Source organism: Peromyscus eremicus, chromosome 8a, assembly GCF_949786415.1.
Source record: "Peromyscus eremicus chromosome 8a, PerEre_H2_v1, whole genome shotgun sequence".
NCBI classification, from domain to species: Eukaryota; Metazoa; Chordata; class Mammalia; order Rodentia; family Cricetidae; genus Peromyscus; species Peromyscus eremicus.
Window position 1 is genome coordinate 89,013,990 of NC_081423.1, and position 27,073 is coordinate 89,041,062.

The 27,073-nt window shown below is 44.0% G+C and overlaps 1 protein-coding gene across 8 annotated transcripts in view; it reads right to left on the bottom strand.

The window, feature by feature from the left end:
- The window catches only part of Bptf (bromodomain PHD finger transcription factor), a 108,901-nt gene that overhangs the window by 57,508 nt on the left and 24,320 nt on the right, over window positions 1-27,073 (bottom strand). For 6 of the 8 annotated variants that reach the window (XM_059272006.1, XM_059272004.1, XM_059272002.1 and 3 more), the window contains exons 2-5: window positions 25,742-26,564; window positions 9,999-10,222; window positions 7,009-7,218; window positions 6,300-6,488 (exon numbers count right to left, since the gene is read on the bottom strand). In XM_059272006.1, the coding sequence (XP_059127989.1) occupies window positions 6,300-6,488; window positions 7,009-7,218; window positions 9,999-10,222; window positions 25,742-26,564 (1,446 nt within the window). The remainder of the gene's footprint in view (window positions 1-6,299; window positions 6,489-7,008; window positions 7,219-9,998; window positions 10,223-25,741; window positions 26,565-27,073) is intronic. The other 2 variants (XM_059272008.1, XM_059272005.1) reach the window with 1 other exon arrangement.

Genomic DNA, 27,073 nt, shown 5'->3' on the forward strand with positions numbered 1-27,073 from the left:
TCCCAACAGGCTGAGACAGGAAGACTGTCTAAGTGAGAGGCCAACTTAGGCTCAAACAAACAACCTAACAGAACAGAAAGGGCAGCCAGGCAGTGGTGGCGCTCGCCTTTAATTCCAGCACTTATAGAAGCAGAGGCAGGCAGATCTCTCTAAGTTTAAGGCCAGCCTGGTCTACAGAGCAAGTTCCAGGATAGCCAGAGCTACAGAGAGGCCCTGTCTCAACCCCCACCCAAAATAAAACAACCCCAAACCAAACCATAACAGAAAAAGGCCTTACAGAAATGTCAGTATTATCTGCTACTGATACTTGCCAAATTCCAGACACTAAATCCAGATGCTTATGGTAAATACAAATAATGCTGTCTTTCGAAACACCACCACCCAACTTTGAAATCTAGCCTTCTTTCATCTGAAGCACATGAAATATTGTCAATCTCTGACTGCACCCAATATGGTGGTTACCATAGCATTTGTCTACTTTAATATTCGAATCCTTTGTTTTTCAGGCTAAATCTGTCATTTTTCCTTTTACCAAACTCCCTGAAAGTGATACTGCTCTCTGTTGAGATATTACGCCAAGGAAAATCTTGAAAATGGTTGCATTTTTAGATTAAATTTTCGTATTAAGGCCTGGCAAACGGGCTCAGCTGGTAAAGGTGCTTCCTGTCCAGCCTAACTATGTGAGTTCCATCTCCAGGAACCACATGGTAAAGGGAGAAAACAAACACCTACAAGTTTTCCTCTGCCCTCCACAAGTCTCTACTTGTTCTCTGAGCTCTACTAACATGCATGGCACACCTTATCCCACAGCAAATCAATAAATGAATAAGTAGATAAATACATTTTCACGTTACAATTTTTTCTACTGCAGGGCCTTCAGACACAGCTCAGAGGCTTAGCGCACTGACTGCTCTCCCAGAGGACCTGAGTCTAGTCCTCAGCATCCTGGCTGACAACTGCCTCTACCTCTGGCTCCAGAGATCTGATGCCCTCTTTTGGTCTCCATGGGCACTGCACTCACATACGCACGCACGCACGCACGCACGCACGCACGCACGCACGCACACGCACACTCTCTCACTCAAAAAAAAACTTCAAAAAAACTTTTCTACTATAGAAAAGAAATGTCAACCAGAAGAAAGGTAGTATAGCTTGGAAATATTTTTAAATATAATAAACTTCAAAATGATTAAAATATTAATTCAAAAGAAAATATAAAAATTTGGATGCACCTGGTAAAAATGAACTGAAAAAAATTAAGAGAGAAGCAGAGGGTAGCTCAGTGGTTAGCACTTGCCTAGCATAAGCTACTGGGCTCAATCCCAGTACCACGAAACAAACAAACAAACAGGACAGTAAGGCACTTTCACAGCAAATAGTTGCAAATAATTTTAAACATCTTACAATGAAGGGGAAGAAGAGACTTCAATTAGAACAATACAATTCAAAAATTTGACTTAACTGTCTTATGCTGTACCCAACAACAAATGCGTGTGTTTTCACCAATCGTAAATGAGACATAATCAATGTCAAACTCACACTGGGAATATAACTCAGTGGCAGAGTGTTTGCCTCTTGAAAACAGGCCCTGGGTCCCACACCCATCACACCCAAAACTGATCAGTTCTAGGCGACAGAACAGCCAAAGCACAGTAGCTGCAGCTAGTCCTATAGAGAGATGGACAGACGCACGGACAGCGGACACAGGAGGCCATCAGAGCCTCGACTTCAGAAGCAAAGAAAATAAAGGGTAGAAATAAGGAAGATCAGAGGTTGATAAGCCAGAGAAAAGCATGCAATAGCTGGGTGCAAAGACGGGGAGTAACCTCACAGAGCGACCGCCTCCCTTTAATTCTGTGAGCTCTGGAGAAGGAACTCATCTGGTCAGGCCAGCCTTGCCCAGCAAGAACCACTGAGCCATCTTCACCAGCCCCAAGGTGATCTCTGAAATTGTTTCTCACCGGCCTGGGACTCTAAGTAGGCTAGACTGACTGGCTAGTCTTCCCAGCACTGAGATTATCTGCCATCATTTATAGATTTATAGATTCTGGGGCAAGAACTCAGGTTCTTTCAATGGATGAACTGTCTCTCCAGCTCAAGGTTACTATGACTGTTAAACTGTATTGATTATTAGTGTGTGGGAGGTGCGTGTGTAGGCATGTATTGAGTTCAGATGACAACTTTCAGGAGCTGGTTACTGCTTACCACCAGAGGTTCCCGGACTTTACATTTGTATGGCAAGTGCTTTTATGCACTGAGCCATCTCACCAGCCCCCAAGATTATTTTGATGAAGATAAAATAATCTTGCTACGAGAGATAGATAAGGACATCAGAAAAAAATATAAGCTAATCTCAATTTATGAAAGATGATGCAAAACTCTAGCCAAAATATTACAAAACTGGATACAGTAACACATGAAAAAAAAGAATCATAACCAAGCTGCACTTAATCAAGAACTATGTATTGGACATTCAAACAAACAACAGGAACTTTTGCTTTAGTGAAGACAGCCTTAAGGGAAAAAGACTTATGCTCTCCAACAAAGCACACACAAACAGAAAGTGTACAAAGAAAATGAAAGGCATTTCATTAAAGAGGAGAACCAAATGACCTGTATACACACACACACACACACACTGTCCCCAGTCACCTGGTAACTACAGGTACAAACCACAATACAATCCCCCCACATGCCAACTGGAAGGTTCCCCTCTACTCTTGCCCCACAGGGGAAGAATGATGGACAGTGTTGGCACCACTTAACGGCAATGATGTACAGTAACCAGAGCTCTCACACTGTTGGGACAGCTTGCACAAGCCCTTTGGAAAACCTCGGAGACTTTACTTATGATGGCCCCACACTGGAACTATTTAAATAACTACCATCAGAAAGAAGCTGGAGAGAGGCTACAGCAGTTAAGTCCACTTGTTCTTGCAGAGTATCTGAGTTTGGTTCTCACTACCCACAAGATGGCTGGCATGGGCCTGCAATTTCGGCTCTTATACCTCCTGGCCTGAGTTCACAAGGCACACACACAGGCACTTGCAGATATACATAAAAGGACATAAATCACTAAATGACAATCAATAAAAAGGACAAAGTAATCGTGGTACATCTATACAATAGGGTGACAAATACTATGACACTCTACACGACATTGGGTATTTTTGCTTTTCTGGTATTTTATTAAGAATAAGGGGGCTGGAGAGATGGCTCAGTGGTTAAGAGCACTGGCTGCTCTTCCAGAGGTCCTGAGTTCAATTCCCAGAAACCACATGGTGGCTCACAACCATCTGTAATGGGATCTGATCGCTCTTTTGTCATGCAGGGGTACATGCAACTTACATAAAAATACATGAATAAACAAATTTAAAAAAAAAGAAATTTTTTTTTTTTAAAATCAGATACCAGCTAGACATGGAGATCCATGCCTTTAATCCTAGCTCTTGGGAGCTAGAGGCAGACAGATCTCTGTGAATAAGAGCAGTCTGGTCTATACATAGCAAATTCCAGGTTGTGAAGACTACATAGTAAGACCCTGTCTCAACAAACAAACAAACTTAGATATTAAAAATTATACTGTATGTATGATTCACATTTTTCCCCTTTTATCTCTTCTTAACAGAAAATCAGAGGCTGGGAAGGCAGCTCATCTCTTAAGAGCACTTGCTCCTCTTATCAATTCCCACACCCAAATGGTGGCTCACAACCAGCTGAAACTCCAGTTCTGATACCCTCTTCTGACCTCCTCGGGTACCAGGCACACTCATCATACACAGACATACGTGCAGGCAGAATACTTGTACACATGAAATAAGAGAACTGTAAAAATAATAGAACAAACAAAAAGCCAGTGCGGTGAGAGTATGAGAAGGCAGCAGAGCAGTCAGGATCCCTGGCAGGCCCCTTCCCTGGGTGTCTGCTTTGTAAACGCCCATCACCTACTACTTCAAATCCAGCCCACCCAGAACATCTCTCCATCCATTGTGATAGCATTACTGTATCAAAAGGCTTTAATCAAGAAATGCTGTGTCTAAATATATCTGTAAGTTGAGAAAAGAAAACTGAGTAAGATGTTCCCTACAGAGCTGCTACTTTCAATCTGCCTGGAGTAATTCTCCAACCCCAAATCTCCTCCGCTGACCAGAGGGAGAGTCAACAGTGAGAAAAGGGTTGGTTCGCGGGCTTCCCAAGGCCCAGAACAGGAAGAACAAGGAGAAGCAGAGCCACAGCAGACAGCGGCAGGGCCTCCTCCCTGGAGGTCAGAACGGCACTACTAGGTCTGCTGCTGCTCACCAGAATGCAGTCATCAAGGACTCCACTCCACTCTGGTCATGGCTGTATTCCCACCAGACTACGGAGCCTGAAACTTATTACAATATTAACTCCTTGATGTAAACATCAAGTGAAGGCTGGCAAGATGGCTAAGAAGGTAAAGGTGCTTGCTGCCAAGCCTGAGGAACTGTGTTCGATCCCCAGGCAGGAGAAAACTGACTCCAGCAAGCTGTCCTTGGATCTCTACATTTGGCATTACATGGGTGTGTGTGTGCATGTGCACGTGTTCGCCCACACTTGCCCACACACAATAAACAAGTGTAAGATAATGTAAAACAGCATACAAAGACTGGACTAAAGGATCTAACAGATCAAACTCCACTAAAGTTGGTTAAAAATAGGTCGGCTATGTGAACCTGAAGCCCTGGTACAAAGTAACAAACATGCAAGTCTGTTTTACTCAACCTTCAAAACTTTTAGCCCCGAATATGTGAACCTGAGAATAAAACTGACCAAAACCTATAGCACTCAGTTGTAGAACGAAATCACAGACCTCTGTGCCTTTAGCCCCTTGAGGAAACACTCCCTGGGAAACACTCCCTGTCTCACGGACAGCTCTATTTTCTAAACAACTCTAACTTTAGAAAAGTTGTTACCATTCAGTACCCCACTCTAGCGTCTACTTCTATGACTGACTTCACATTCCAGCAAGTCTAACCCCTACTGGCTCTCCAGTTCAGTGCCCCACATACTTGAGGAATATTAGATTTCCAACTGCTAAACTAAACCTAGAGTTTTCTGGGCTAAAGGATTTTTTTTTTTTTTTTAACTTTTGTGTTTTGATGCAGGGTCTCACTTCGTAACCTGACTAGTCTGGAGCTCACTCCAGGCCGTGAGTTTCTGCCTACCTCACCAGCACAGAGACTACAGGCTGAACCATCACACCAGGCAAATGCTCTGCTTCACTGGATCATACTTTCCAGATTTCCTACATCTTAATGAGCCCAGTCTCTCGACACTGTGGACTGTGTCAGATGTTCGGCTGCCAGCTGGGTTCACGCGGAGCCTGTACACAACCTAAGCTTTCACTGGAGTGTTTTCAGCAAAGCTACTAAAATCCTTCACATTCCAATCAGAAACCTGGAGGCCCTTAAAGGGTTGGATGGCACTGATTTATGGGCACAAGACCTAGACTGTACATCTTCTAAACAGCAGTTCTTCTAAAGCAGTCGGCACAACTAACACACAGCAATAACAGAACGGAAAGTTTAGAAACAGCAATATTTTTATATATACAGAAAAGAACCTTTAAGGATTTCCTCCAACTATGACTTACTTTTTGGTGATATTACTGATGTTTATTTTCTGATTTTAATCATCTGACTTATATATGTATGTGATACACACACACACACACACACACACACACACACACACACACACCTGTTGCTGTAATAAAAATAACCTTGGATTTCTTAAAAAGCAAAAAGGTCATTAATTACACATTCTTAGTATGACAACTTACTCCAAGTAAAATTTCCATGTTAAAAAGGTTAAAGTTAGAATTATTGGTTAACATATCAATGCACCTTGTAAAAATGTTGGTGATGATGGAGTCTCTGCTAATATTATGATCTGACATGTAGCACTACATGAGCACATGCAAACAGAAAATTAATGTGTTAGTATAATACAGAGCCAGAAGGACCATGTCACTCAACATGGAGACAGGCATTACTATGTGAGTAACTGGAATCACATCTCTGCCAGGAGGGTCAGGTGACCAGGCATACAAATCCATCTACAAAACACAAGCATGAGGACTACGGGAGTTCCAGGCACTAACTGCAAGACCATCTGCCAAACATCAATGTTAGGTGACAGTTTAGCAATCAGGAATGGCACTGTGAGCAAGCAGCATGAATGAATGCAGACTTTCAGGTTCTAGGTGACATGCAGCTTTTACTGCAAAGGGAAGGGTTCCCCCCATTACAGAGGCATTGGTACACTGCCCTCTGTACCTGGTACATCCGGGGAGAGCTCAGATGCCACCTTCTTCTCTGCCATGTTGCTGCTCTCATGGGTTTCTGAGAGACAGCCCTCGGGGCTCCTCCCTTCACAGGGACTAGTCTCTTCTGGAGAAGCATTAGTTGTGTTGTCCCCAAGATTTGCTGGCACAGAGTTACCTCTATCCCCAACTTCTGTTGGCTCTACAGCAAAACGCACAACAAAACTTTAAAGATATGCTTTAAAATTGCTTTTGGACAAGCGGCCACATTTAATCAACTACTAAAAATCATCGATCACCAAAAACCCTGCTTCTCTTTGATGGCCATTTTAAAGCAATTCAGACTCTGTGACAGCTTTGCAATGGGTCATCCAAAGATAAAGAGTAAGACAGTAAGAATGTTTCAATATTCTTTTAAGAACATATTTGATCACATACCAAAGTGTATATTCTGGTATAAAAAAGTAATTTCTCATCAACAAATTTCAAAAGATGCCAACTTCTTAAGGAATATAAGTATTACATTATTGCAAATCCATCAATACATAAAACTCATTTTCCAATGGCTGTGATGTTACAAGGGAGACTCTCTTAAACATCTTTAGAAATCAAAAATAGCTGTTTGCCCTAAAAATTAACATTTCTATTTTGCAAGTAAAATTGGAGGTTTCAAACAAATAGCGCTAATAAAATATTTCTTTTAAACCAAGTAATTCTTTTACCCTCAGGTTTTCCTTGCCCAGGCTCTTCACCCAGGACTTTGCCGTCCCCGTCCTTCTCAAGGGACTGCTCCTCCGACTCCTCCTTGCTCTTCTCAGCATCCTTGGAGTTGTCAGCGTCAACCTCATTCTTGTCTTTTTCCGTTTCTTCCGGGCTCGGGTCACAGTCAATATCTTCCCCTCTTTTGATTCTTAAGGAGTCCAAAATTTCTTCTATAATGAAAAACAGATATAATTGTTTTCAAATACAAAATTACTAACAAATGCCACTTAAGAATTTTAATGTTTGCTGGGCTTGGTGGTGCACACCTTTAGTCCAAGCACTCAGTGGTCACAGGCAGGTGGATCTCTAATACAAAGCCAGCTTGGTCAATACAGCAGGTTCCGGGACAGCCAGGGCTACATAGTGAGACCTTGTCTCAAAAAACGAAAACAAAACAAAACAAACAAACAAACAAAAAACTGAGTCCTGAGGAGCTGGAGAGATGGCTCAGCAGTTAGGAGCACTGTTTGCTCTTCCAGAGGTCTCAGGCTCAATTTCCAGCATCCACTTGGGAACTCACAACCGTCTGTAACTCCAGTTCCAGGGGATTTGACACCGTCACACCAATGCACATAAAATAAAGCTAAATAAATTATTTTAAGTGAGACTTGTTGGACATCACTGTCACATGCACTGCCATGAGACAGACACTCCAAACTGACACAGACTCAGTCTATACAGCACAGTGCAATGATCAAAAACAGACCTGGAAGCCAGTATAGACCTGAGGTGACTCTGCTCCCTGAGCCTGCTTCCTCCAGTGTAAAACAACCAGAAAGGCCCATATGGAAACACTTTCTCAGGCCTCATGACTACTCGGAAAGCCACTAAGGGCCTAACTAAGGGCAGGCATACCCTCTTCCAGCTCGGTCAGGATGACAGCATGGCACGGTACCAGCATAAGGGAAACCAGTATGGACACATGGATACTAGCCAGACTCTGTGTTATGATAAAATACATCTTTTGGGATGGATTATTATGAGGCCCAGACTGAGCTGAAATTTACAATTCTCCTGCCTCAGCATCCTGAGTAGCTAGGATGTGCTATCACATCTACCAATTGAAGTACCTTTTCTTGTTTGTTTGCTTGCTTAAGGCAGAATGTCATGAGGCCCAGACTAGATTCAAACTCAGTACTGTGTCTGAGGCTGGCCTTGAACTTTCTTTTTTTTTTCTTCTAATTTATTCATTTTAAGAGATGGTGATGCATGCCTATTAGAGGCAGAGACAGGCAAATCTCTGAGTTTGAGGCCAGCCTGGTCTACAAAGTGAGTTTAGGACAGCCAGAGCTACACAGAGAAACCCTTTCTTGAGAAAATAACAACAACAAAAATTTACTCATTTTATTTTATGTATGTCTGTGTGTTTTGTCTGCATGTATGCATGTACACCATGTGTGCTCGGTGCTCTTAAGAGGTCAGAAGAGGGCATCAGAACTGGAGTTGTGAATGGTTGTGAACCACAATGAGGGTTCTGGGAATGAACCGGGGTCCTCTGCAAGAACAACATTCGCTCTTCACGCTGAGCCATCTCTGCCCACCTTTACCCACCAAAAGCTGGGATTACAGGCATGTGGCCCCACACCACTCTCAAAATATCATTAAACTGTTCCATCATTTGACCTTTGAGAACTTTTTTCAGAATTCTTTGTCCACTTCATATGTTGTATCCACCCACCAATTCAACACATCCCTACAATCCAACATTTCAAGATTTTCTATTCCTCTGTCCATGCTCTATAATCGACCATCTCTCCTAGGAATCTTATCCCCCACCCCACCCCCCCCAGAGATCCTCACTATGCAGTTCTGGCTGTCATGGAACTCACTCTGTAGACCAGGATGGCCTTGAACTCATGGAGATTTACTTGCCTCTGTGTCCCAAGTGCTGGAATTAAGGCATGTGTCACTATACCCAAATCTTTGTTCTTTATGAATAGAAGATATTTGGAAGCCACACAATCTGAGTCTCATAACAACAGGAAATGCCTGCACCCTAGTCCATGTCCATATGATTCCTGTATCTACACGGATGACGAAGGCGAATGTGTCTTTGGTTCACTACATCATTGTTCCCAGGCTTGTTTTATAATTTCTCATACTGAGAAACTGGCTATGTTCTTCACAGAGAATCCAGTGGTTGGTTAAGGATGGCCATGAAAAAGCAGTTTCAGAATTACTAACCCAAATCCTCACGGGAAACAAGCCAAGTTTACAAAGACAAAGGAACACAATGCTCCTCTCGGAGTTCGGCAGTCCCCGTCTGTATTTCCTTCCTTCAGGGTTCTCCACCTTCACTTGTTTTATTTCTTAAACTATGGTTATCTAGACCATCTTCCAGAATCAGAAAAACTCTACAAGGGACTGAGGGCGCACCTCAGTAATAGAGTACCTGTCTAGCTTACGATCCCTGGCACTCACAAGCTAAAAGCACCTTTTTGGTACTCAAGATAGTTGTCTAAAAGATGCTGTCTAAAGCCGAGGACACAGAAACAAGAAGTGTGTCCGGGTGGTTCTGTGTGGGGGTGAGGGTTAGCTGCCTGAAATAAATAGAATGTTCTCTTAAAGTTGTCTACAGTATGGAAGGAACAGAGTGAGGAGGATACAAATGAGCTAAGAAAGGTGGAATACCCCTCACGGTCCCAACGTTCTGATGGCTGAGGCAGAAGCATCATGAGTTCAAGGCCAACTTGGGCTATATAATAATTAAACCCATCCTGAGTTATAAACAAGAGATAAATGATTTTGGGGGGCAGGGGGTACAATCCGTGACTAAGGCAAGAAATAAAACACGGCACCCTAATTTGCATTAGCATGGATAGGATCACTGTAGAAAAAAATGACATATAGAGTATAGCAAACCATACGTAAGTTGGACATCTTAACTCAGCATGTTTTACACAAGAGCTTGTCTCAAATCTCCCAACAATCAAGCAAGAACCCGCCTCACCGTTAGCTGCCGCTAGAAAGGATTTGTTGCTGCCCCGCGCTTTGTTGGTCAGATCTTCCGTTATGTCCATGTGCTGGTGCATCTCTTCTCGAGTCTCTTCTAGAACCTTGCACAGTTCTGCTTCCCAGTAATCTTTGTCTAGACAGTCTATTAGTTCTGCAAGCTGGACCTTTGTACTGTAGTACCAAACTTTCTTTTCATTTTCATTCTCTGTGTCTTCTTCTCTGTTGTGAAATCAGCGAGGGGAAAACATTAGACACGATAGCACTTACCAATAAACATCTACCCAACAAGTTCAACTGTGTGACATGAAGACTAATGCTGAAGCTTGAGTTCGGTTTCGTCCAAACAGTCTCTAATTACTTGGATTTCTGAGCTCTTGCTCCTTGGGAAAAACAATTTTCAGTATTAGTGAGTAGAGAGGCCACTTGCAAACACCTAAACAGCTAATGGAAACATGATGCTAACATCCAGAGCCATGCTCCGAGGGTTTGGCCAAGGACCACCCAGACCTCAAGCAAGTCTACTGCAGCAGCGTGCTGAGACTCCTCACCCTGAGCCTTCAGAAGTCTCAAAGCTTGGGAAACCACAGGAGAGAGCACATTCATACTGTTGCACGGTCTAGAAGCACTGCCACCATGATGGGGGCTTTACTAAATTCAGGTCCTTGTAGGAACCATCCCAGATTCAACACCGGTGAATCATCTATCTCCTTTTTCTTTTCAGAGATTTTATTATTTTTATTTTATGTATCTGTTGCCTCTGTGTGTGTTCGTGTGTGTGTGTGTGTGTGTGTGTGTGTGTGTGTGTGTTAGTTTGAATGTAACTGTCCTCCATAATCCCATAATCTCATAGGGAGTGGCACTATTAGGAGGTGTGGCTTTGTTGGAGTGGGTGTGGCCTTGTGTGTCACAGGAGAAAGTGTGTCTCTGTGAGGGCAGGCTTTGAGGTTTCATATACTCCCAGTGAGTCAGTTGATTTCCTGTTGCCTGCAAGATGTAGCACTCTCAGTTCCAGCACCACCTCTGCCTACACGCCACCATGCTCCCTGCCATGACAATAATTGAATGAACCTCTGAAACGGTAAGCGAGCCCCTCAATTAATTAAACGTTTCCTTTATAAGAACTGCCATGGTCATGGTGTCTCTTCACAGCAAAAGAAACCCAAACTAAGACAGTGTGTAACTGTACCACATGCATGCAGTGTCCAAAGAGGCTAGAAGAGGATACTGGATCTCCTAGAACTGGAGCTACTAACGGTTGTGAGCTGCCATGTGGGTGCTGAGAACTGAACTTGGGTTCTCTGAAAAAGCAGCAAGTGCTCTGAACTGCTAAGCCATCTCTCCAGCCCCAACTTATTTTTAAAACAGGATCACACTGTGTATTCTTGATTGACCTGGAATTTGCCAGGTAGACCAGGCTGGCCTTGAACTCACTGCCTCTGGCTCCCAGTGCTAGGACTGAGGGTGTGTATGAACATCTGGCTCTTCTTTCTTCTTAAAGACAATGAAAGCTCAAATGGGAGGAGACAGTTTCCTTTCCTGCCAACTTTCCTGAGGTTCCATCACATCTAAGGGAACTGGAAACTTCAATGGAGATGGTCACTAACTGAAAAAAAAAAAAGGCACATTACCACCTCGAGCAAGTGGTATGCATCCTGGCCACACGCCTTTAATTCAAGCACTTTGGAGGCAGAGCTAGGCGGATCTCTGTGAGTTCGAGGCCAGCCTGGTCTACAGAGCAAGTCCCAGGACAGACACCAAAGCTACACAGAGAAACCTTGTCTCAAAAAACAAACAAACAAAAAAAAAAAAAAAAAAAAAAGGAAAGAAAAAGAAAAAAAGAATGCATCCCATAATGCTGGCAGTGGTGGGACACACCTGTTATACCAGCACTTGGGAAGTAGAGCCAGCTTTACATACATGATTTTGAGGCCAGTCCGGGCTATATGAGACTGTCACAAAAAATTAAAAACAAACTAAACACCTGATAAACACTGCGCCCCCCCCCCACAAAGAGGATTATACCTCATGAAGTTTTTTCTCCCATTCAAAAGGAACTCAGGAGTATACATGAGGTACACAAGAATCGTATTTTCTTGTGTGCTCAATTGGAAAGTGATAGACCTGAAAGAATTGAGCTCAATGAAAAGACCTAGGGGTTGGGAGATGGATTGTTATTAAAGTACCTGACTCACAAACCAGAGAATTCCAATGGGTATGGTGGCCTACCTGTAACTCTAGCCCAAAAAGTGAAAGGGAACCTTGATATGAACTGGCTAAGGAGACTAGAAGCTAACTCTATCACTGACCTCCGGATTTGACTGAGATGATACTTCAAAGAGTAAAGTAGATAGAGATGAAGGAAGATTCCTGACATCAACCTTAGGCCTCCATGAGCATGTGTACACACCTACACATGTCTGAGATTCTAGGCCAGGTAGGTCTACTGCCTCTCGGGTGGAGGGAAGTGGTACCTAGGGCTTGCTAGCTAGCCTATTTACTAAATGGCAAACTCCAAATTCAGTGAGAGATAAGGTAGAGAGCAACAGAGGAGGACATCAACACAAATATGTGCATTACCATGGACAGACGGACAGACAGATGGACGGGGAAACACACACACACACACACACACACACACACACACACACACACACACACAGACCTGGGTCTAGGAATGTCAATCAGTGTAGAGAGCTCAACATCACTAACTGTAAAAGATCTGGCTCAGAATGGGCTCGGTCCCTTGAGATAGATGGCATGGCAGTGACAAACTCTCTCCAAGCCACCTATGTGCCTTACTTATACAGTCAGGAAACAGCCACTGCCATTAGGCCACTATAGGACTAATTAAAATATTATTATTATTATTATTATTATTATTATTATTATTATTATTATTATTATAAACGCAGAAGAAACTTAGAAGAATTTCAGAAATGTATCATTCAGTAATTCTGAAAGGAATATATTAATCATATATCAATTACCAAATATTTTTTTAACATGCACACTATTTTTCCTTCTTTTGGCATATGAGCAAGCATGTGCATCCTCTTGTGTGCAGAGGCTCCAGGTGAAAGTTAGGCACTCTGCGCCATAAGCTCCACCTTACCCACTGAGACAGGAGCTCACAACTGAACCTGGAGCCCCACGATTTTCTTGTCACTGCCCACAGTGCACAGGTTACGGCACAGAGAGTCGCACATGGCTCTTGGGTGCTGAGATCTGAACTCAGGTCAGGGCCTCCAGGTTAGGCAACAAGTGTTTCATATTGAGCCATCGCCCCAGCTCCCCCCACACTTTTTGCTTTCTGGTTTTTATTTGTCATAAACACAAAATTTCTAAAAATCTACTCTTCATTTTGCTCCAATAGATACTACTAAGTTCTCCCCCTACCCGCCAGACAGGGTTTCTCTGTGTAGCCCTGGCTGTCCTGGAACTCACTCTGTAGATCAGGCTGACCTTGAACTCATAGAGATCCGCCTGCCTCTGCCTTGAGTGCTGGGATTAAAAGCATGCGCTACCACTGCCCAGATTTTTTTTTTTCTTTTTTTAAATGAGCTCTGGCAAAGTTTCACTAAAGAAAAACTTTCCTGGTTTACTTTTCCTTTTTGTTGTTGTTTTTTTGTTTGTTTGTTTTGAGACAGGGTTTCTCTGTGTGGTTTTGGTGCCTGTCCTGGATCTCGCTCTGTAGACCAGACTAGCCTCGAACTCACAAGAGATCCGCCTCTCTCTGCCTCCCGAGTACTGGGATTAAAGGCGTGTGTCACTGCCACCCGGCCTGGTTTACTTTTCAGCAGTCTGTTTGGGCATGTTTCTAGTAATCAGAATCATTTGGTCAATGATAACCAGTGTGCATACTATACTCTGTAGTATTTTCCATATGCTGTGCCCAATTCAATATTATTGCCATTGATTGTAGTGATAGACACCAGTTTTGGCCAACATGGCAAAGTATTCTCTATTTCAGATTTCCTCATAGCTGGGCAGCTGATGGCAAGGATAACCAGCTTGGCTTTGCCTATTTCAGATTTCCTCATAGCTGGGCAGCTGATGGCAAGGATAACCAGCTTGGCTTTGCCTATCTGATCAGCTTCAGAGTCTGTCTGTCCCAGCTCGTACTTTCTACTTTTTGTAACAATATGGAGCCTAGAACTGATCGTCTCCAGAGCTTTTTACCTTCTTTGCAGCCACCATCCTCCTGTCTTGAGGGCAGGACAGCCCTCAACCAGGAGCAGCTGCAAAGATGGCCAGGGACTGAGTCCCCTGAGTTCTTACACAGCAGAAAGATTATTAAAAGCTCTTAAACACACCGGGCAGTGGTTATGAACACCTTTAATCCCAGCAGAGGCAGGCGGATCTCTGGGTTTGAGGCCAGCCTGGTCTAAGAGCAAGTACCAGAACAGCCAATGCTACACAGAGAGACTGTTCCAGGAGAAACAAAACAAAACAAAACCAAAAGCTCTTAAACACAATGCCATGTCAAAAATTAACAGTGCCACGTGCTTAACGAGCTCCAACATAAGCTCTGACTGCCTAAAGTTATAAATAACCCTATTATTTTCTAAATATTTTAAAATTTATTTTATGTGCATTGGTGTGAAGGTGTTAGATCCCCTGGAATTGAAGTTACAGACAGTTGTAAACTGCCATGTGGGTGCTGGGAATTGAACTTAGGACCTCTGGAAGAGCAGTCAGTGCTCCTAACTGCTGAGCCATCTCTCCAGCCCCTATCTGTTTTCTAAAATTTCAATCTTAAAGCTTTCTTGTTATGAAGTTAGCTGGTTCTCCCCCCCCCCAATACCCCTCCCCCCCATACCCCTTCTCTCTCTCCCCTTTCCCGTCATGTAACCTGGCTGACCTGGAACTCCCTGTTTCCACTCCTGAGCACTAGGATTACAAGTGTGCACCACTGTGCCTGGTTTACGCAACACTGGGGATCGATCCCAAGGCTTCACGCATGATAAGCATGCTCTCTACCAACTGGGCTACACTCCAAATCCTTATAGGTATTTAAGTGTTTATTCTTTATTCAGAAGCAGTCATTCACAAGATGGCATTTCAAGTCCACTGAGGGAACACAGACAATGGAGACCCTATACAAGGATGCACCCCAGTGACATCATCTTAGAGAGTACATTCTATGACATTCACACCAATGGAGACCAACTTACCTATGATGCTTTTCTCAAAACATACCCCAACTGACAAGAGCTATGTGGCTTGCATCTACATGTCTCAGTGAGCAGGAAAAACACTCTGCCTAAAAACTATAGGGGCAGTGCTAAAGATGACGGCTTGGCGGCACAGAGCGTGTACTGCTCGGCGGCTCAGAGCGCGAACTGCTCATGCAGACGACCTGTGTTTGGTCCCGAAACCTACCACCAGGTGGCTCACAATCACCTGCTTCTCCTCCAGTTTCAGGGGATCTGATGCCCTCTTCTGGCTTCCATGGGCACTGAACTCCTGTACACATACCCATACAGATACACACAAACACATAATTAAAAATAAATCTTTAAAAACAAAAAAAAAAAAAGGAGGTGGCAGTTAGATGCCCTAGATGTTAAAGACACTTGTCTCCAAGCATGATGATGACCTGAGTTCAATCCCACGAATCCACATGGTGAAGGAGAATAAACTCTCCCAAGTTATCTTCTGAACACACACACACACACACACACACACACACACACACACACACACACACGAGAAAGAGAGAGACCGAGACAGACAGACAGACAGACACAGATACAAAATAAATAGATGTAATTTTTTTAAAGAATTAAGTTTGGGGGATAGAAAGCATACTTGGGGAGTATAAGGCTTCATTATGTATCAGAACACAGTCCAGGAATGGGTTCTTGTGAGGGTGCTTATGAGAAAACTCCAAGAAAACAAGACTAGTCTTGTGACCTTAGTTTCTTCAAAAATGTGGAATTGTTCTTGGAATGTGCTTTTGTGATCCTCCCAGGTGTACTGGGTAGGAGTGAGTTTACTTCAGATTATTAATTACAACTGACTATTGTCATTTGTTTATAAGCCCCTTAGGGAAAACATGTTTTTGTTATGGGCCGCCACATGAGGCTTATCCTTGTGATTGGATACTTTACTCATGTGACTCTTAACCCTCGAGAGTATAAATTGTCTAATTCTCTGAATAACGCTGGCTATTGCATGAGAGGTTAGTCCGCCTCATTTTTAGGCTCCACTCTCCCAGGTTCACACTGACAACTAGAGCGGTAAACAATTATGAAAATAAGATGGTATAAAAGGAAGAAATTTAACTAAGTGGACATTCTGTCCATTCCTTAGATTTTATTTATGGTGTGTGTGTGTGTGTGTGTGTGTGTGTGTGTGTGTGTGTGTGTGCCTGTGAAGGCCAGAAGACTGCATCCCATCCCCTGGAGCTGGAGACACAGGAGACTTCCTAGTACCTGGTGCTAGGAAGCAAATTCTGCCCTCTGTTAGAGGTGCAGCAAGCGCTCTTAGCCACTGTGCTCATCTCTCCAGCTCCCATCCTGTCAATTTCCTCAAGCAAGCCACCACCTCCTGAAAGGATCCCTATGTGCACTCTCTTCTGGTCTCTGTGGAATTCCCCCTCTACAACACACTAACTGCTTCAGGCAGAAATCCACTCTACACTCAGCTGCTTGTAGTGACAACTGTTAGGTTTGTTGAGAAAGGGTTTCTCTGTGTAGTCCTGGCTGTCCGGGAACTCTCTCTGTAGACCATGCTGGTCTCGAACTTAGAGATCCGCCTGCCTCTGCCTCTGCCTCCTGAGAGCTGGGATTAAAGGTGCGTGCCACCACTTTTAGTAAGTTTTTACTTATAATGCAATTACTCAAAGCTGTAGTAATTCCACCAGTTAGCTCTGCGTCTGTCTGCTAGCAGATGTGAACTCTATCTAACACCTCCTCCGCACAAAGCCTTCAAATGCTCACAGCACCTACACTTCTACTCCACTTCCTCTTTTCCGCCACGCATGTGCAAACCCCTCCGGCTCCTCATCCTCACTCCCTTGGTCATTTCTCCAGGAGAGTAAGCTGGTAAGCCTCTCTAAAAACGGGGTGCTGGCAAGAATCTTTTATTCTGCTCATCAAAAAAACATAATATTCTCACTGACTTAGCTTTTTTTTTTTCTGGAAGCAGAGTAAATTCATCACAAACGTAGCGGTGAAATACTCTAACACGGACCGCTGATGCTGTCAAAGCCACGGTGTCTGTTCACACGGGTGCTCTGGGGTTACTGACAGTCTATCTAATCAAAACCTCTGTCCTAACTCTCAGAGTGACCTCTCTCCCGTATAAATAAGCATTGATCCACGGGGGGGGGGGGGGGGGGGGGGGGGGGGGCATGCCTTTAATCCCAGCACTCGGGAGGCAGAGCCAGGCAGATCTCTGTGAGTTCGAGGCCAGCCTAATCTACAAAGAGAGATCTAGGACAGGCACCAAAACTACACAGAGAAACCCTGTCTCGAAGAAAAAAAAAAAAAGGCATTGATACACAATGAATCTACCTGGCTTTGGTGGAAGCTTTGTTCCTCCAAGGCCGGTGAGTTCTCCCAGCTCACTGGCCCGGCTACTCTAAGGGTGCTCACTGCCAAGTGTCCCCACCACTTCACAGGGTAACAGAAGAAGACAGGGAGAAGAAAACAGTTCTTGCCTAAGTAAAACCATGAGCAAATATACATATTACAGCTTGACACCTCCCTAGACTACACAGGAAGTGGGACTGACTTACGAAGCTCAACAGTAATGTGAAAGTGACTCACAGGTTAAGTTTCTAGTTTCTTCTCTCAACAAATCCATAGAAGAGTAAGAAACCCTATAATGGGCTGAATACTGGCCCCCAAATGCAGGTCTACCTACAACCTCGGAATGACCTTGTTTGGAAAATGTATTTACCTACAGGGTTTGAGATAGAATCATCCTGGACTCTACTGACTAGTGACTCTACAGGAGGAAAGGAGGTGGTGTAGGAAATAGCACAGAGTGACAAGTCTGTCCAAGGTAGAGAGGCACAAGGCAGTCTCCGAGAGCCTTCAGAAGGCGCCAAGTCTGGCTTTCTGGGTTTCAGGCTTCGGGATGCAGGATGCTGAGCCATTCAGTAAAGTCCTGTTATAGTGTTTTGTCAGAGCAGCCCCAGCAGATGCCCAAATCTTCGTTCTGTAAAACATCCTAAAATACGAGGCTTTGGAATTGACTATGGGGAAGAGGCTAGAGAAAAATCCTGGGCACTTGATAGAAAAAAGGGAGTCCACTTAAGCTGTCAACAGCCAAGGACCACCTGGGCGCTGGAAGCTAGGAAGGCTAAGAAAGGAGTCTCTTTCCCAGAGCCTTGCTGACACCTTGAGATCTGACTTCCCGCCTTCAGAACTGACTTCATTCCCACTAGAGTTGTCACGCTGACTGTTGTCTGACAGAACCAGCACCCACCAGGTCAGGAGCCGTCGTCCTCTAGCCAGACCCTCTGGGTTCCATCCTGACTCTACCCCAAGCTGTGGGATCTTGGGTAAGAAGCAACCCTCCTCTGCCCTCACCACTGAAAACCCTCCTCTGCCCTCACCACTGAAAACCCTCCTCTGCCCTCACCACTGAAAACCCTGACAGCTCTTCCAACAACGTACTGTTGTGGGACTACCTGGATTAGAACAGGTAAAGGGGGCCGGAGAGAGTTAAAAGTGCATTCTATCTTTGCAGAGGGTCTGAGTTTGGTTCCCAGCACCCATGTTGGATGGCTCACAACTGCCTAAAAATCTACCTTGAGGCATTCAGACACCTCTGGCCTCCATGGGCACCTGCAGCCATACACACACAGAAACTTACAATAAAAATAAGGGGCTGGAGAGATGGCTCAGTGGTCAAGAGCACTGAGTGCTCTTGCAGAGGATCCCATTTCCATCTCCAGCACTCACATAACCACTTGTAATTCCAGTGCTAGGGGACCCGACACCCTCTTCTGACCTCTGCAGGCCTCAAGCACCACAAAATGCACTTTCACAAATCTAGGCAAAGCACCCACACATGTAAAATAATTAAGTCCTTAAAAATAATACATAAACTAGGTAGTGGTGCATGCCTTTAATCTCAGCACTTAGAAGACAGAGGCAGACAGATCTCTGTGACTTGGCCAGCCTGGTCTACAGAATGAGTTCCAGGGCAGCCAGTGCTACACAAAGAAATCCTGTCTCAAAACAAAAACAAAAAAAGGATCAGGAGTTCAAGATCATCTTTAGCCTTACACAGAGTTCAAGGCCAGCCTAGGTTACAAGAGACTATCTCAAGGGGGAAAGAAAGCTTTAAAATTTTTTTTTGAAAGAAAGTTTTAAAAAGACTACTTCAGCACCGGGAGTTGGTGGACATGCAGATCTGAGTTCAATGTCAGGCTGGTCTATAGAGTGTGATCCAGGATGACAAGGCTACACAACACAAAGAAACCTTATCTCGAAAACAAACAAACAAACAAACAAATGACTACTTCAGCTAATAAGCAGGGAACAGAATTGGGAGGATGATTAGGAGTTTCCTAAAATCTAGTCTGGACATGGCATCTGGTATACATTCATACAGAATTGCTCTCTCATTGTACAGGCCACTAACCTATACAATTAACATATTTTAATGCTCACTAAGTAAATGCAATGATGGGAAAACGTCTATGAATTGCTAATACTGTAATTTAAAAATACTGCTCACTGACAGGCTTTGTTTCAGATAACTTCCTCTACTATGAGCAACAGGGCCTCTCCGATTTTCAGTTTCTGGCCTTCCAGGGGAAAACATATGCCTACCCTCCACTTACAGTGAGTTGACTGAAGAGTTTACATGACCCTGAACCCTTCCCAAGCTGCTCCATACATTCTACCATGAGGATACTTAACCTGAAAGCATTTTAATTGAATTTTCATAAATGATGCAAAATTCTTCTAGGTTCGATTCTAATTGTTGACACAAACATTTAGTATCACTATAACATTTCAAGATTCCTCACTGATGTTACACAGAAAATACTCAAAACATCAGAGCATTAAAAACACTGTTAGGGAGGTTGGTGGTGCATGCCTTTGATCCCAGCCTTTGGAAGGCAGAGAGAGGCAGGATGATCTCTGTGAGCACCATAGTCTACCTAGGAAAATCCTGTTTCAAAAATACAAAACAAGAGCTAAAAAGACACCTCAGTACCTTAAGAGCACTGATTGCTCTTACAGAGGAACAGAGTCCCATCCCCAGCATCCACATGGCAGCTAACTCAAACACCAAGGGATTTTGATGCCTTCTTCTGGCCTATTCAGGCATCAAGCACACACATGATACGCATACATACAGGCAAACACCTATACACATGAAAATAAGTAAATCTAATTTTTTCAAATACACACACACACACACACACACACACAAAACACCCAAAACCTAAAAGAACAATCCATATTTGTTTAAGTGATCATTAAATTCTGTGTTCGTTGCCTATGCACCAAGAAATTAAATCTGAGACATGAGAGCTGATAAAACCAATATTTAAATACAATGTTATAAAACATTATTTCCAAACCAAAGTTAAATGAATAAATTTGCTGTTCCACTAAGAGACTATTTAACTTCATCAATAATGTGTGACTGATTAATCCACAAGTGCTTAAAAGTGTAATTTAAGTCCTTCAGGCCTGTGGTTTCCAAAGCTCATGCATATTCACTTTCACACTGGTAAGTCCTTTCCTTTAAGTCTTATGTTATCTGCTTTATCTGAGTGTATCTGCTTAAGTTACTGACTAAAAGCAATAATGTTAAATTTTAGTTGGTGCTTTCTAAAAGCATCTTTTTTCTAAATATAAAAGCTCTCAGACACACTCTGTGAGCACAGAACAAAAACCAGTTATATGTGTTTTCATTTTGTTTTGTTTTGTTTTTTAAGACTTTTTTTTAAATGTGTATGGATGAGTGTTTTGCCTTATATCACATGTATGCAGTGCCCAAAGAGGCCAGAAGAGGGCGTCAGACCCCTTGGAACTAGAGAGCTACAGGCAGGGTGCTGGTCCTCTGAAGAGCAGTCAGTGCTAGCACCTAACTGCTGAACCATTCATCTCTCCAGCCCCATGGCACTGGTTTTAAAAGCTAAAATAACTCAACTTGCAGGCTTTTCAAAGTGATGTTTAGAAGCTAGACTGCAGCACAGTTAGGAAAATCTCCTTTTAAAAACACATTTGTTCTTGTAATTTTTTTTTTTTTTTTTTTTGGTTTTTCGAGACAGGGTTTCTCTGTGTAGCTTTGCGCCTCTCCTGGAACTCACTTGGTAGCCCAGGCTGGCCTCGAACTCACAGAGATCCGCCTGGCTCTGCCTCCCGAGTGCTGGGATTAAAGGCGTGCACCACCACCACCCGGCTTCTTGTAATTTTTAATCCTCTGTGTGAGTGTGAGTGTGTGTGTGTGTGTGTGTGTGTGTGTGTGTGTGTGTTTTCAATGCCTGCAGAGACTAGAGGTATCAGCTCCCTTAGAGCTGGAGTTACAGGTAGCTGTGAGCTGTCAAAATGGGTATACTCTAACCGTTATTAGAAACATTCTTATAAACAACTTCAGGTCCCACCTGCTAACAGCTATGGAGTGTTGGGGACAAGTTACATAATTTCCCTTAGCTTTAGTCTCACATCTGTAAGTTACAGGCAGGTATAGACCTATATTACAGCATTGTTGTAAAGATTAATTTAAGAACTGTATATAAAATGCTCAGGACAATGTCCTGAGCTGTATATAAAATGCTCAATAAATGTGGCTTTGGATTATTTTTAATCTAAGTAATTAGCTACTATTCACAGCTTTCCAAATCTAAAGAAGACCTAGGCCACTGATTGTCAGCCTCAAAGACGTCAAGCTGTATCTCCACATGCCTTTAGTCTCTGTACAGAAAGAGTTGCTCAGGAACAGGCTGTGAAAACCAACATCTAAAAGGCCAAGCAAGGGGCCGGCGTGAGGCTCAGTAGGAAAAGCTGCTTGTCACCAACTCTGACAACCTCAGCTGATTCCCAGGACCCAAACAGTAGGAGCAAACAGCCAACTCCCAAAAGATGTTCTCTAACCTCCACACAGGCACTGTGTGGCATACAGGCTACCTGCCCTCCACACAAATAAATAAATGTCAAAAAAAAACTTTTTAAAAAACCACGCTGCTGGGCAGTGGTGGAACATACCTTTTAATCCCAGCACTTGGGAGGCAGAGGCCAGCCTGGACTACAGAGTGAGTTCCAGGACAGGCTCCAAAAGCTACACAGAGAAACCCTGTCTTGAAAAACAAAACAAAACAAAAAACTATGCTGAAGAACACCTGGCATGATGGCTCATAACCCGACCGTTTAGGAGGCTGAGGCAGGAGGATCTCAAGTTCCAGCCAGCTTGTCACAAACAGCAATAACTTGTTTCAAAACATAACAAAACAACCAAAAAGAACCTTCTTAAAAAGACAAACTCAGGATTGGGGGAAAAACAATTAAAAAGCTGAAAGCAGGTGGTCATGTGATCACTACAACCGTGAAAAGCCTAGAAAGCCCAATCCCTAGGCCAGCTGCTGAGAATGGCAATCCACACACGCAAGACATGAGTGTGGGCAAGGCTGTGGGCATGGGTGGGGGTGGGGCAGCTCTGAAACACAACCGGCAGGCAGCTGTTTACGCATACTCCTAAAGACCACCCCTCTTCTCCTCTTCAAGCCACCAAAGGTCTGGTCTCTAGAAAATCCAACAGAGCTGCAGTTCTCTGACTCAGAAGCCCCCAGGCCTGGCGTGAGTACGTTCAGGGACCTGAGGCTTCCTTCCAGTGACACCAGAAATGCTGTAGGCACGGTGCATGTGGCCTACTTCTAAGTGCCAGTGTGCTCCAAGCACACAGAAAAGGCCCGCTCAGGCCCAAGCCCCAGCTGCAGTAACTGAGCGAAGGAAGGACACAGACAGCAAGGCCTTCCTAACACACTGTGACTGTCACCCATGGTCAAGCTGGAAGTTGATTCGGCCCCCATGTGCTTAGAGCTTCCAATCAGCTGCTCGTTGCACAGTCTTAGCCAACAGCTTAAAACTAAGCCATCAGAGGGAAAAGAGCGAACAAAGAGCAGCAGAAGCAGCTCAGAAGAAGTTAAATCATGCAATGACAGAGAAGGAAACATTCCAGACTACTCAGAACCTGGGCGTGGCCGCACACACACACCTGTAATCCCAGCACCCAGCCTAGACCTTAGTAGACCAAACAGCTCCTGGTGTGGTGACTCACCCTATAATCCCAACACATGAAAGGCTAAAGAAGGAAGACTGATGTGAATTTAAGAACAGCCTGTGTGCTATGAAGACCCTGTCTCAAGAAAGCAAAATAATATCCTCAGAAAGGTAAAACCCTATATCCATAAAGTGAGATCAGGATTTTATCATTTTTTTTTAATAAAGATTCAAGGTTGTTATTTTTACAAATAGTAATAGAACAAAAGAGCTCTTACAAATAAAAAATAAGAGGCTGGAGAGGTAGTCCAGCAATTAAAAGCATGTTTTTTTTTTGTGGTTTTTTTTTTTTTTTTTTTTTTTTGAGGATTTGGAGGGCTTTTTGTTTTGTTTGTTTTCTAGAAAGGGTTTCTATGGCTATCCTGGAACTTGGTCTGTAGACCAGGCTGGACTAGAGAGACCCACCTGCCTCTGCTAAATGCTGGGACTAAAGGCGTGCAACATCACTGCCTGGCTGTTTTTTGTTCTGTTTTGTTTTTTAAAGACAGACTCTATGTAGACCAGGCTGGCCTATAACTCACAGAGATCTGCCTGCCTCTGCCTCCCCAGTGCTGGGATTAAAGGGGTGTGTCACCACACCTGGCCTTTTTTCTTGGGGCAGTGGTGTTGTACTCTTCTTGCAGAGATCCTGGATTCAATTCCCAGCACCACACAAGACAGCTTACAACTGTCTGTTAAATCTAGTTCGAGGGGATCCAGTGCCCTCTTCTGGCCTCTGTAAGCACTTGGCATACACATAGTACAGACAAACATTTTAAAAACATGGATTGGATGGATGGATGGATGGATGGATGGATGGATGGATGGATGGAGGAATAGATGATAGATAATGAGAGAGAGAGTGAAAGTATGGGGACTGGAGAGGTGGCTCTGGGATTAAGAGCACTGGGTGTTCTAAAAGAGGACCCAGGACTGGTTCCTAACACCCACAAGGTGACTCACGCCTTCTGTAACTCCAGTTACAGAAGTGCGCCCTCTTCTGGCCTCTACAGGCACTGCAAGCATACGGTACACAGACACACATACAGGCAAAACACTCACACATATAAATTTTTAAAAATTAAATACATGGTAGAAGAAAAAGTAAAACATAGAGTTTAGAGATCAATATAAAAAAAAAAATATATAAGGAAAGCAGAGGCAACTGGATCTCTGTGAATCTGAGGCCAGTCTGTTCTATACAGTAGGTTCCAGGCCAGCTAGGACTAATTACATAATGAGACTCCGTCCAAATAAAACACACACACACACACACACACACACACACACACCTCAAAGAGGAAAACTGGTGAGGAAAGACAAGAAAAATCAAAGACAAAAACAGCCCAGTGTCCAATAAAGTGATGGCACAGGACAAGTCCAGCAGGGCTCAGGAGAGGGAGGGCCAGCAGACACTGTCAGCACCACAGGACCTGACCACCAGGACAAATGCCAACCCAGTACTCAACAGGTGACGAGAGACCCACACAAGTGCCCATCCCTGGATACCTACACAACCTGGAGACAATCCCACAGGTTTCCTGCAAACTAAACCAATAAACTACATAATAAATCAAGTGTCAGATCTCAGAGAGCATCACTCTCCCTCACACAGCACCCTGAAGTTCGTCTCATCCATCTTCTCTTGACCTAATTCTCAGAACTGGAAGAAAGCCTCAAAAGTGTAAAAGCTCAAAGTACCAGGTGGTCCATGCCCTCTACTAGGTTTCTAACTCAATATGCAGTCCAGAATTCAACACTGCCTGACTTTCTGACCAGACTAAGCAAAGTGCTCCATGACCCCACTTGCCCCCTGATGCCGGAAGCTTCTTTTCCATTGTTCACTTCTGTGGTCCTGAGACTAAACACAGGATCTCACATATGCTGGGCAAACACTCTACACTGAGCTAGATCCTCAGCCTCTTCTTACTTTTATTTTCAGACGGGGGCTTGCTAAATTGCCCAGGCTAGCATGAATGCACTCTGTAGAGCAGAGCATGCCTGGAATTTGTGATCTGCCTGCCCCACAAGCCTAACTCCAAACTGTTTCTTGAAATCACAAGACTCAGACTCTGACCCTCCGTGTGTTGGGATCTCCTGGGGGATTGCAACCAACAACCAATGCCCAGGCTTGGGCAAGTTTGCTCAGCTGAGCCATGCAACTGCCACGGGGGCAAACTAAAGAGGAGGCTGCAGACCTCACACAAGTCCGGTGCTAAGCTCTCAGTGGCTGCAGGAAGGCTCGCAGAATCACACCCAGGACACTGGTTCTTTCTCTGCACGCCGAAATGAACGGTATGCAGTCTACATCTCTCACGAACTCAGCTCGATTCCCAATTTCTAAAATACCATGTTAATGCCTATACTCCTTCCATCTCAAAAGTCATTAACTACAATTCCTTATTAAATTACAAGTTTTCCACATCAACAACTGTTATGGCAATCATGAAGGAAAACACTTTCCCTCTAAATAAGTACAAAAATGATGGCCAGATCTACTTACATTATGAGTCTTCGGTTTAAGAACCAGTATTTCCTGCGGCCTCTGTCATATCCAATCGGCTCATGTCGAACATACGGTTTATTCTTTTGGACTTCAGCAACACAATCAGTCACGCCAGGCACCTTGTGTGCCACACAGACCTCACACTGCCACTCGTCCTCCGGCACCTCTTCAAGAGGCGGCTTCACGCACTCCAAATGGTACACAGCTGAGCACGTCTCACAGCAAAGCAAGTCTCCCAGTTTGTGACAGACCCTACAATGGTCATCGTACTGGATCACCCCTTCAGACATCAGCTCCTCCCGAGCAATATTGGTCGTCAGGAACTGATCAACTAGAAACTGCAGAACTTTGATTTTGTTCTCCACTGGTCCATATGGATAGTCCTCTGCCTCCTGGTAAGGAAGAACATGATGGTACTCCTTATCACTCTCACAGTACACCCGCAGGACCTCTGGCCACGTCATCCCGTCGATGAAATACAGGGTGGAGTTGACACTGTCTTTCAGATCGGCAGGGCCGAAGGTGGTGTTGGATGTGTCCTCTTCGCGCAGAACCGCTTTGAGAAGCGCCACGTGCATCTCTGCCATGAGTGTGCACTGCTCTTGGCTGACCAGAGCTGCGCAGAAGTCCTCAAAGCAAAAAGGGGACAACCTTAACACACTGCCAAAGTTCCGCACAACCTCGTAAATGGCAATGACGTTCATTATATGCTCATTAGGCACCATTAAATCCTCGGAGGACTTCGGAAATTCAAGGGGTGGGATGTCTTTTTCTTCTAATATTGGAGAGCGAGGCCGATGTACTCTTGGTTTTCGCCTACCTGTAAATAAAGACACGATATCATTATAGGTTAATATGGCACCTTGCTCCTACAAACATGCCATCAAACTTTGTACAACACTCAAGTCACACTAATGCCAAGATCAGAGTTAAAGGGTATGTATGGCTCAGTGGTAGGCATTTAACATGCCTAGGCTGGGGCTCATCCCCAGAATTTTTTTTGGTTTTGTTTCTTTGTGTAACAGTCCTGGCTGTCCTAGAACTCATCCACCTGCTTTTGCCTCCCGATTGCTGGGATTAAAGGCATGCACCACCACCACCCAGCTCATCCCCACAATTATTAAAATAGCAAAAATAACACCAGCCTGTGTGAGAGCACATGCTCCTTTTAATCCCAGTACTCAGGAGGAGGCAGAGGACGTGGTGAAGCTCTGTGAGTTCCAAGACAGCCTGGTCTAAATAGTGAGGCAGAGTTTCAATAACAACAACAACAACAACAATGAAATAAAGCTCAATGACTTAGTTCTTTCATTTTTATGACAGCCCTAC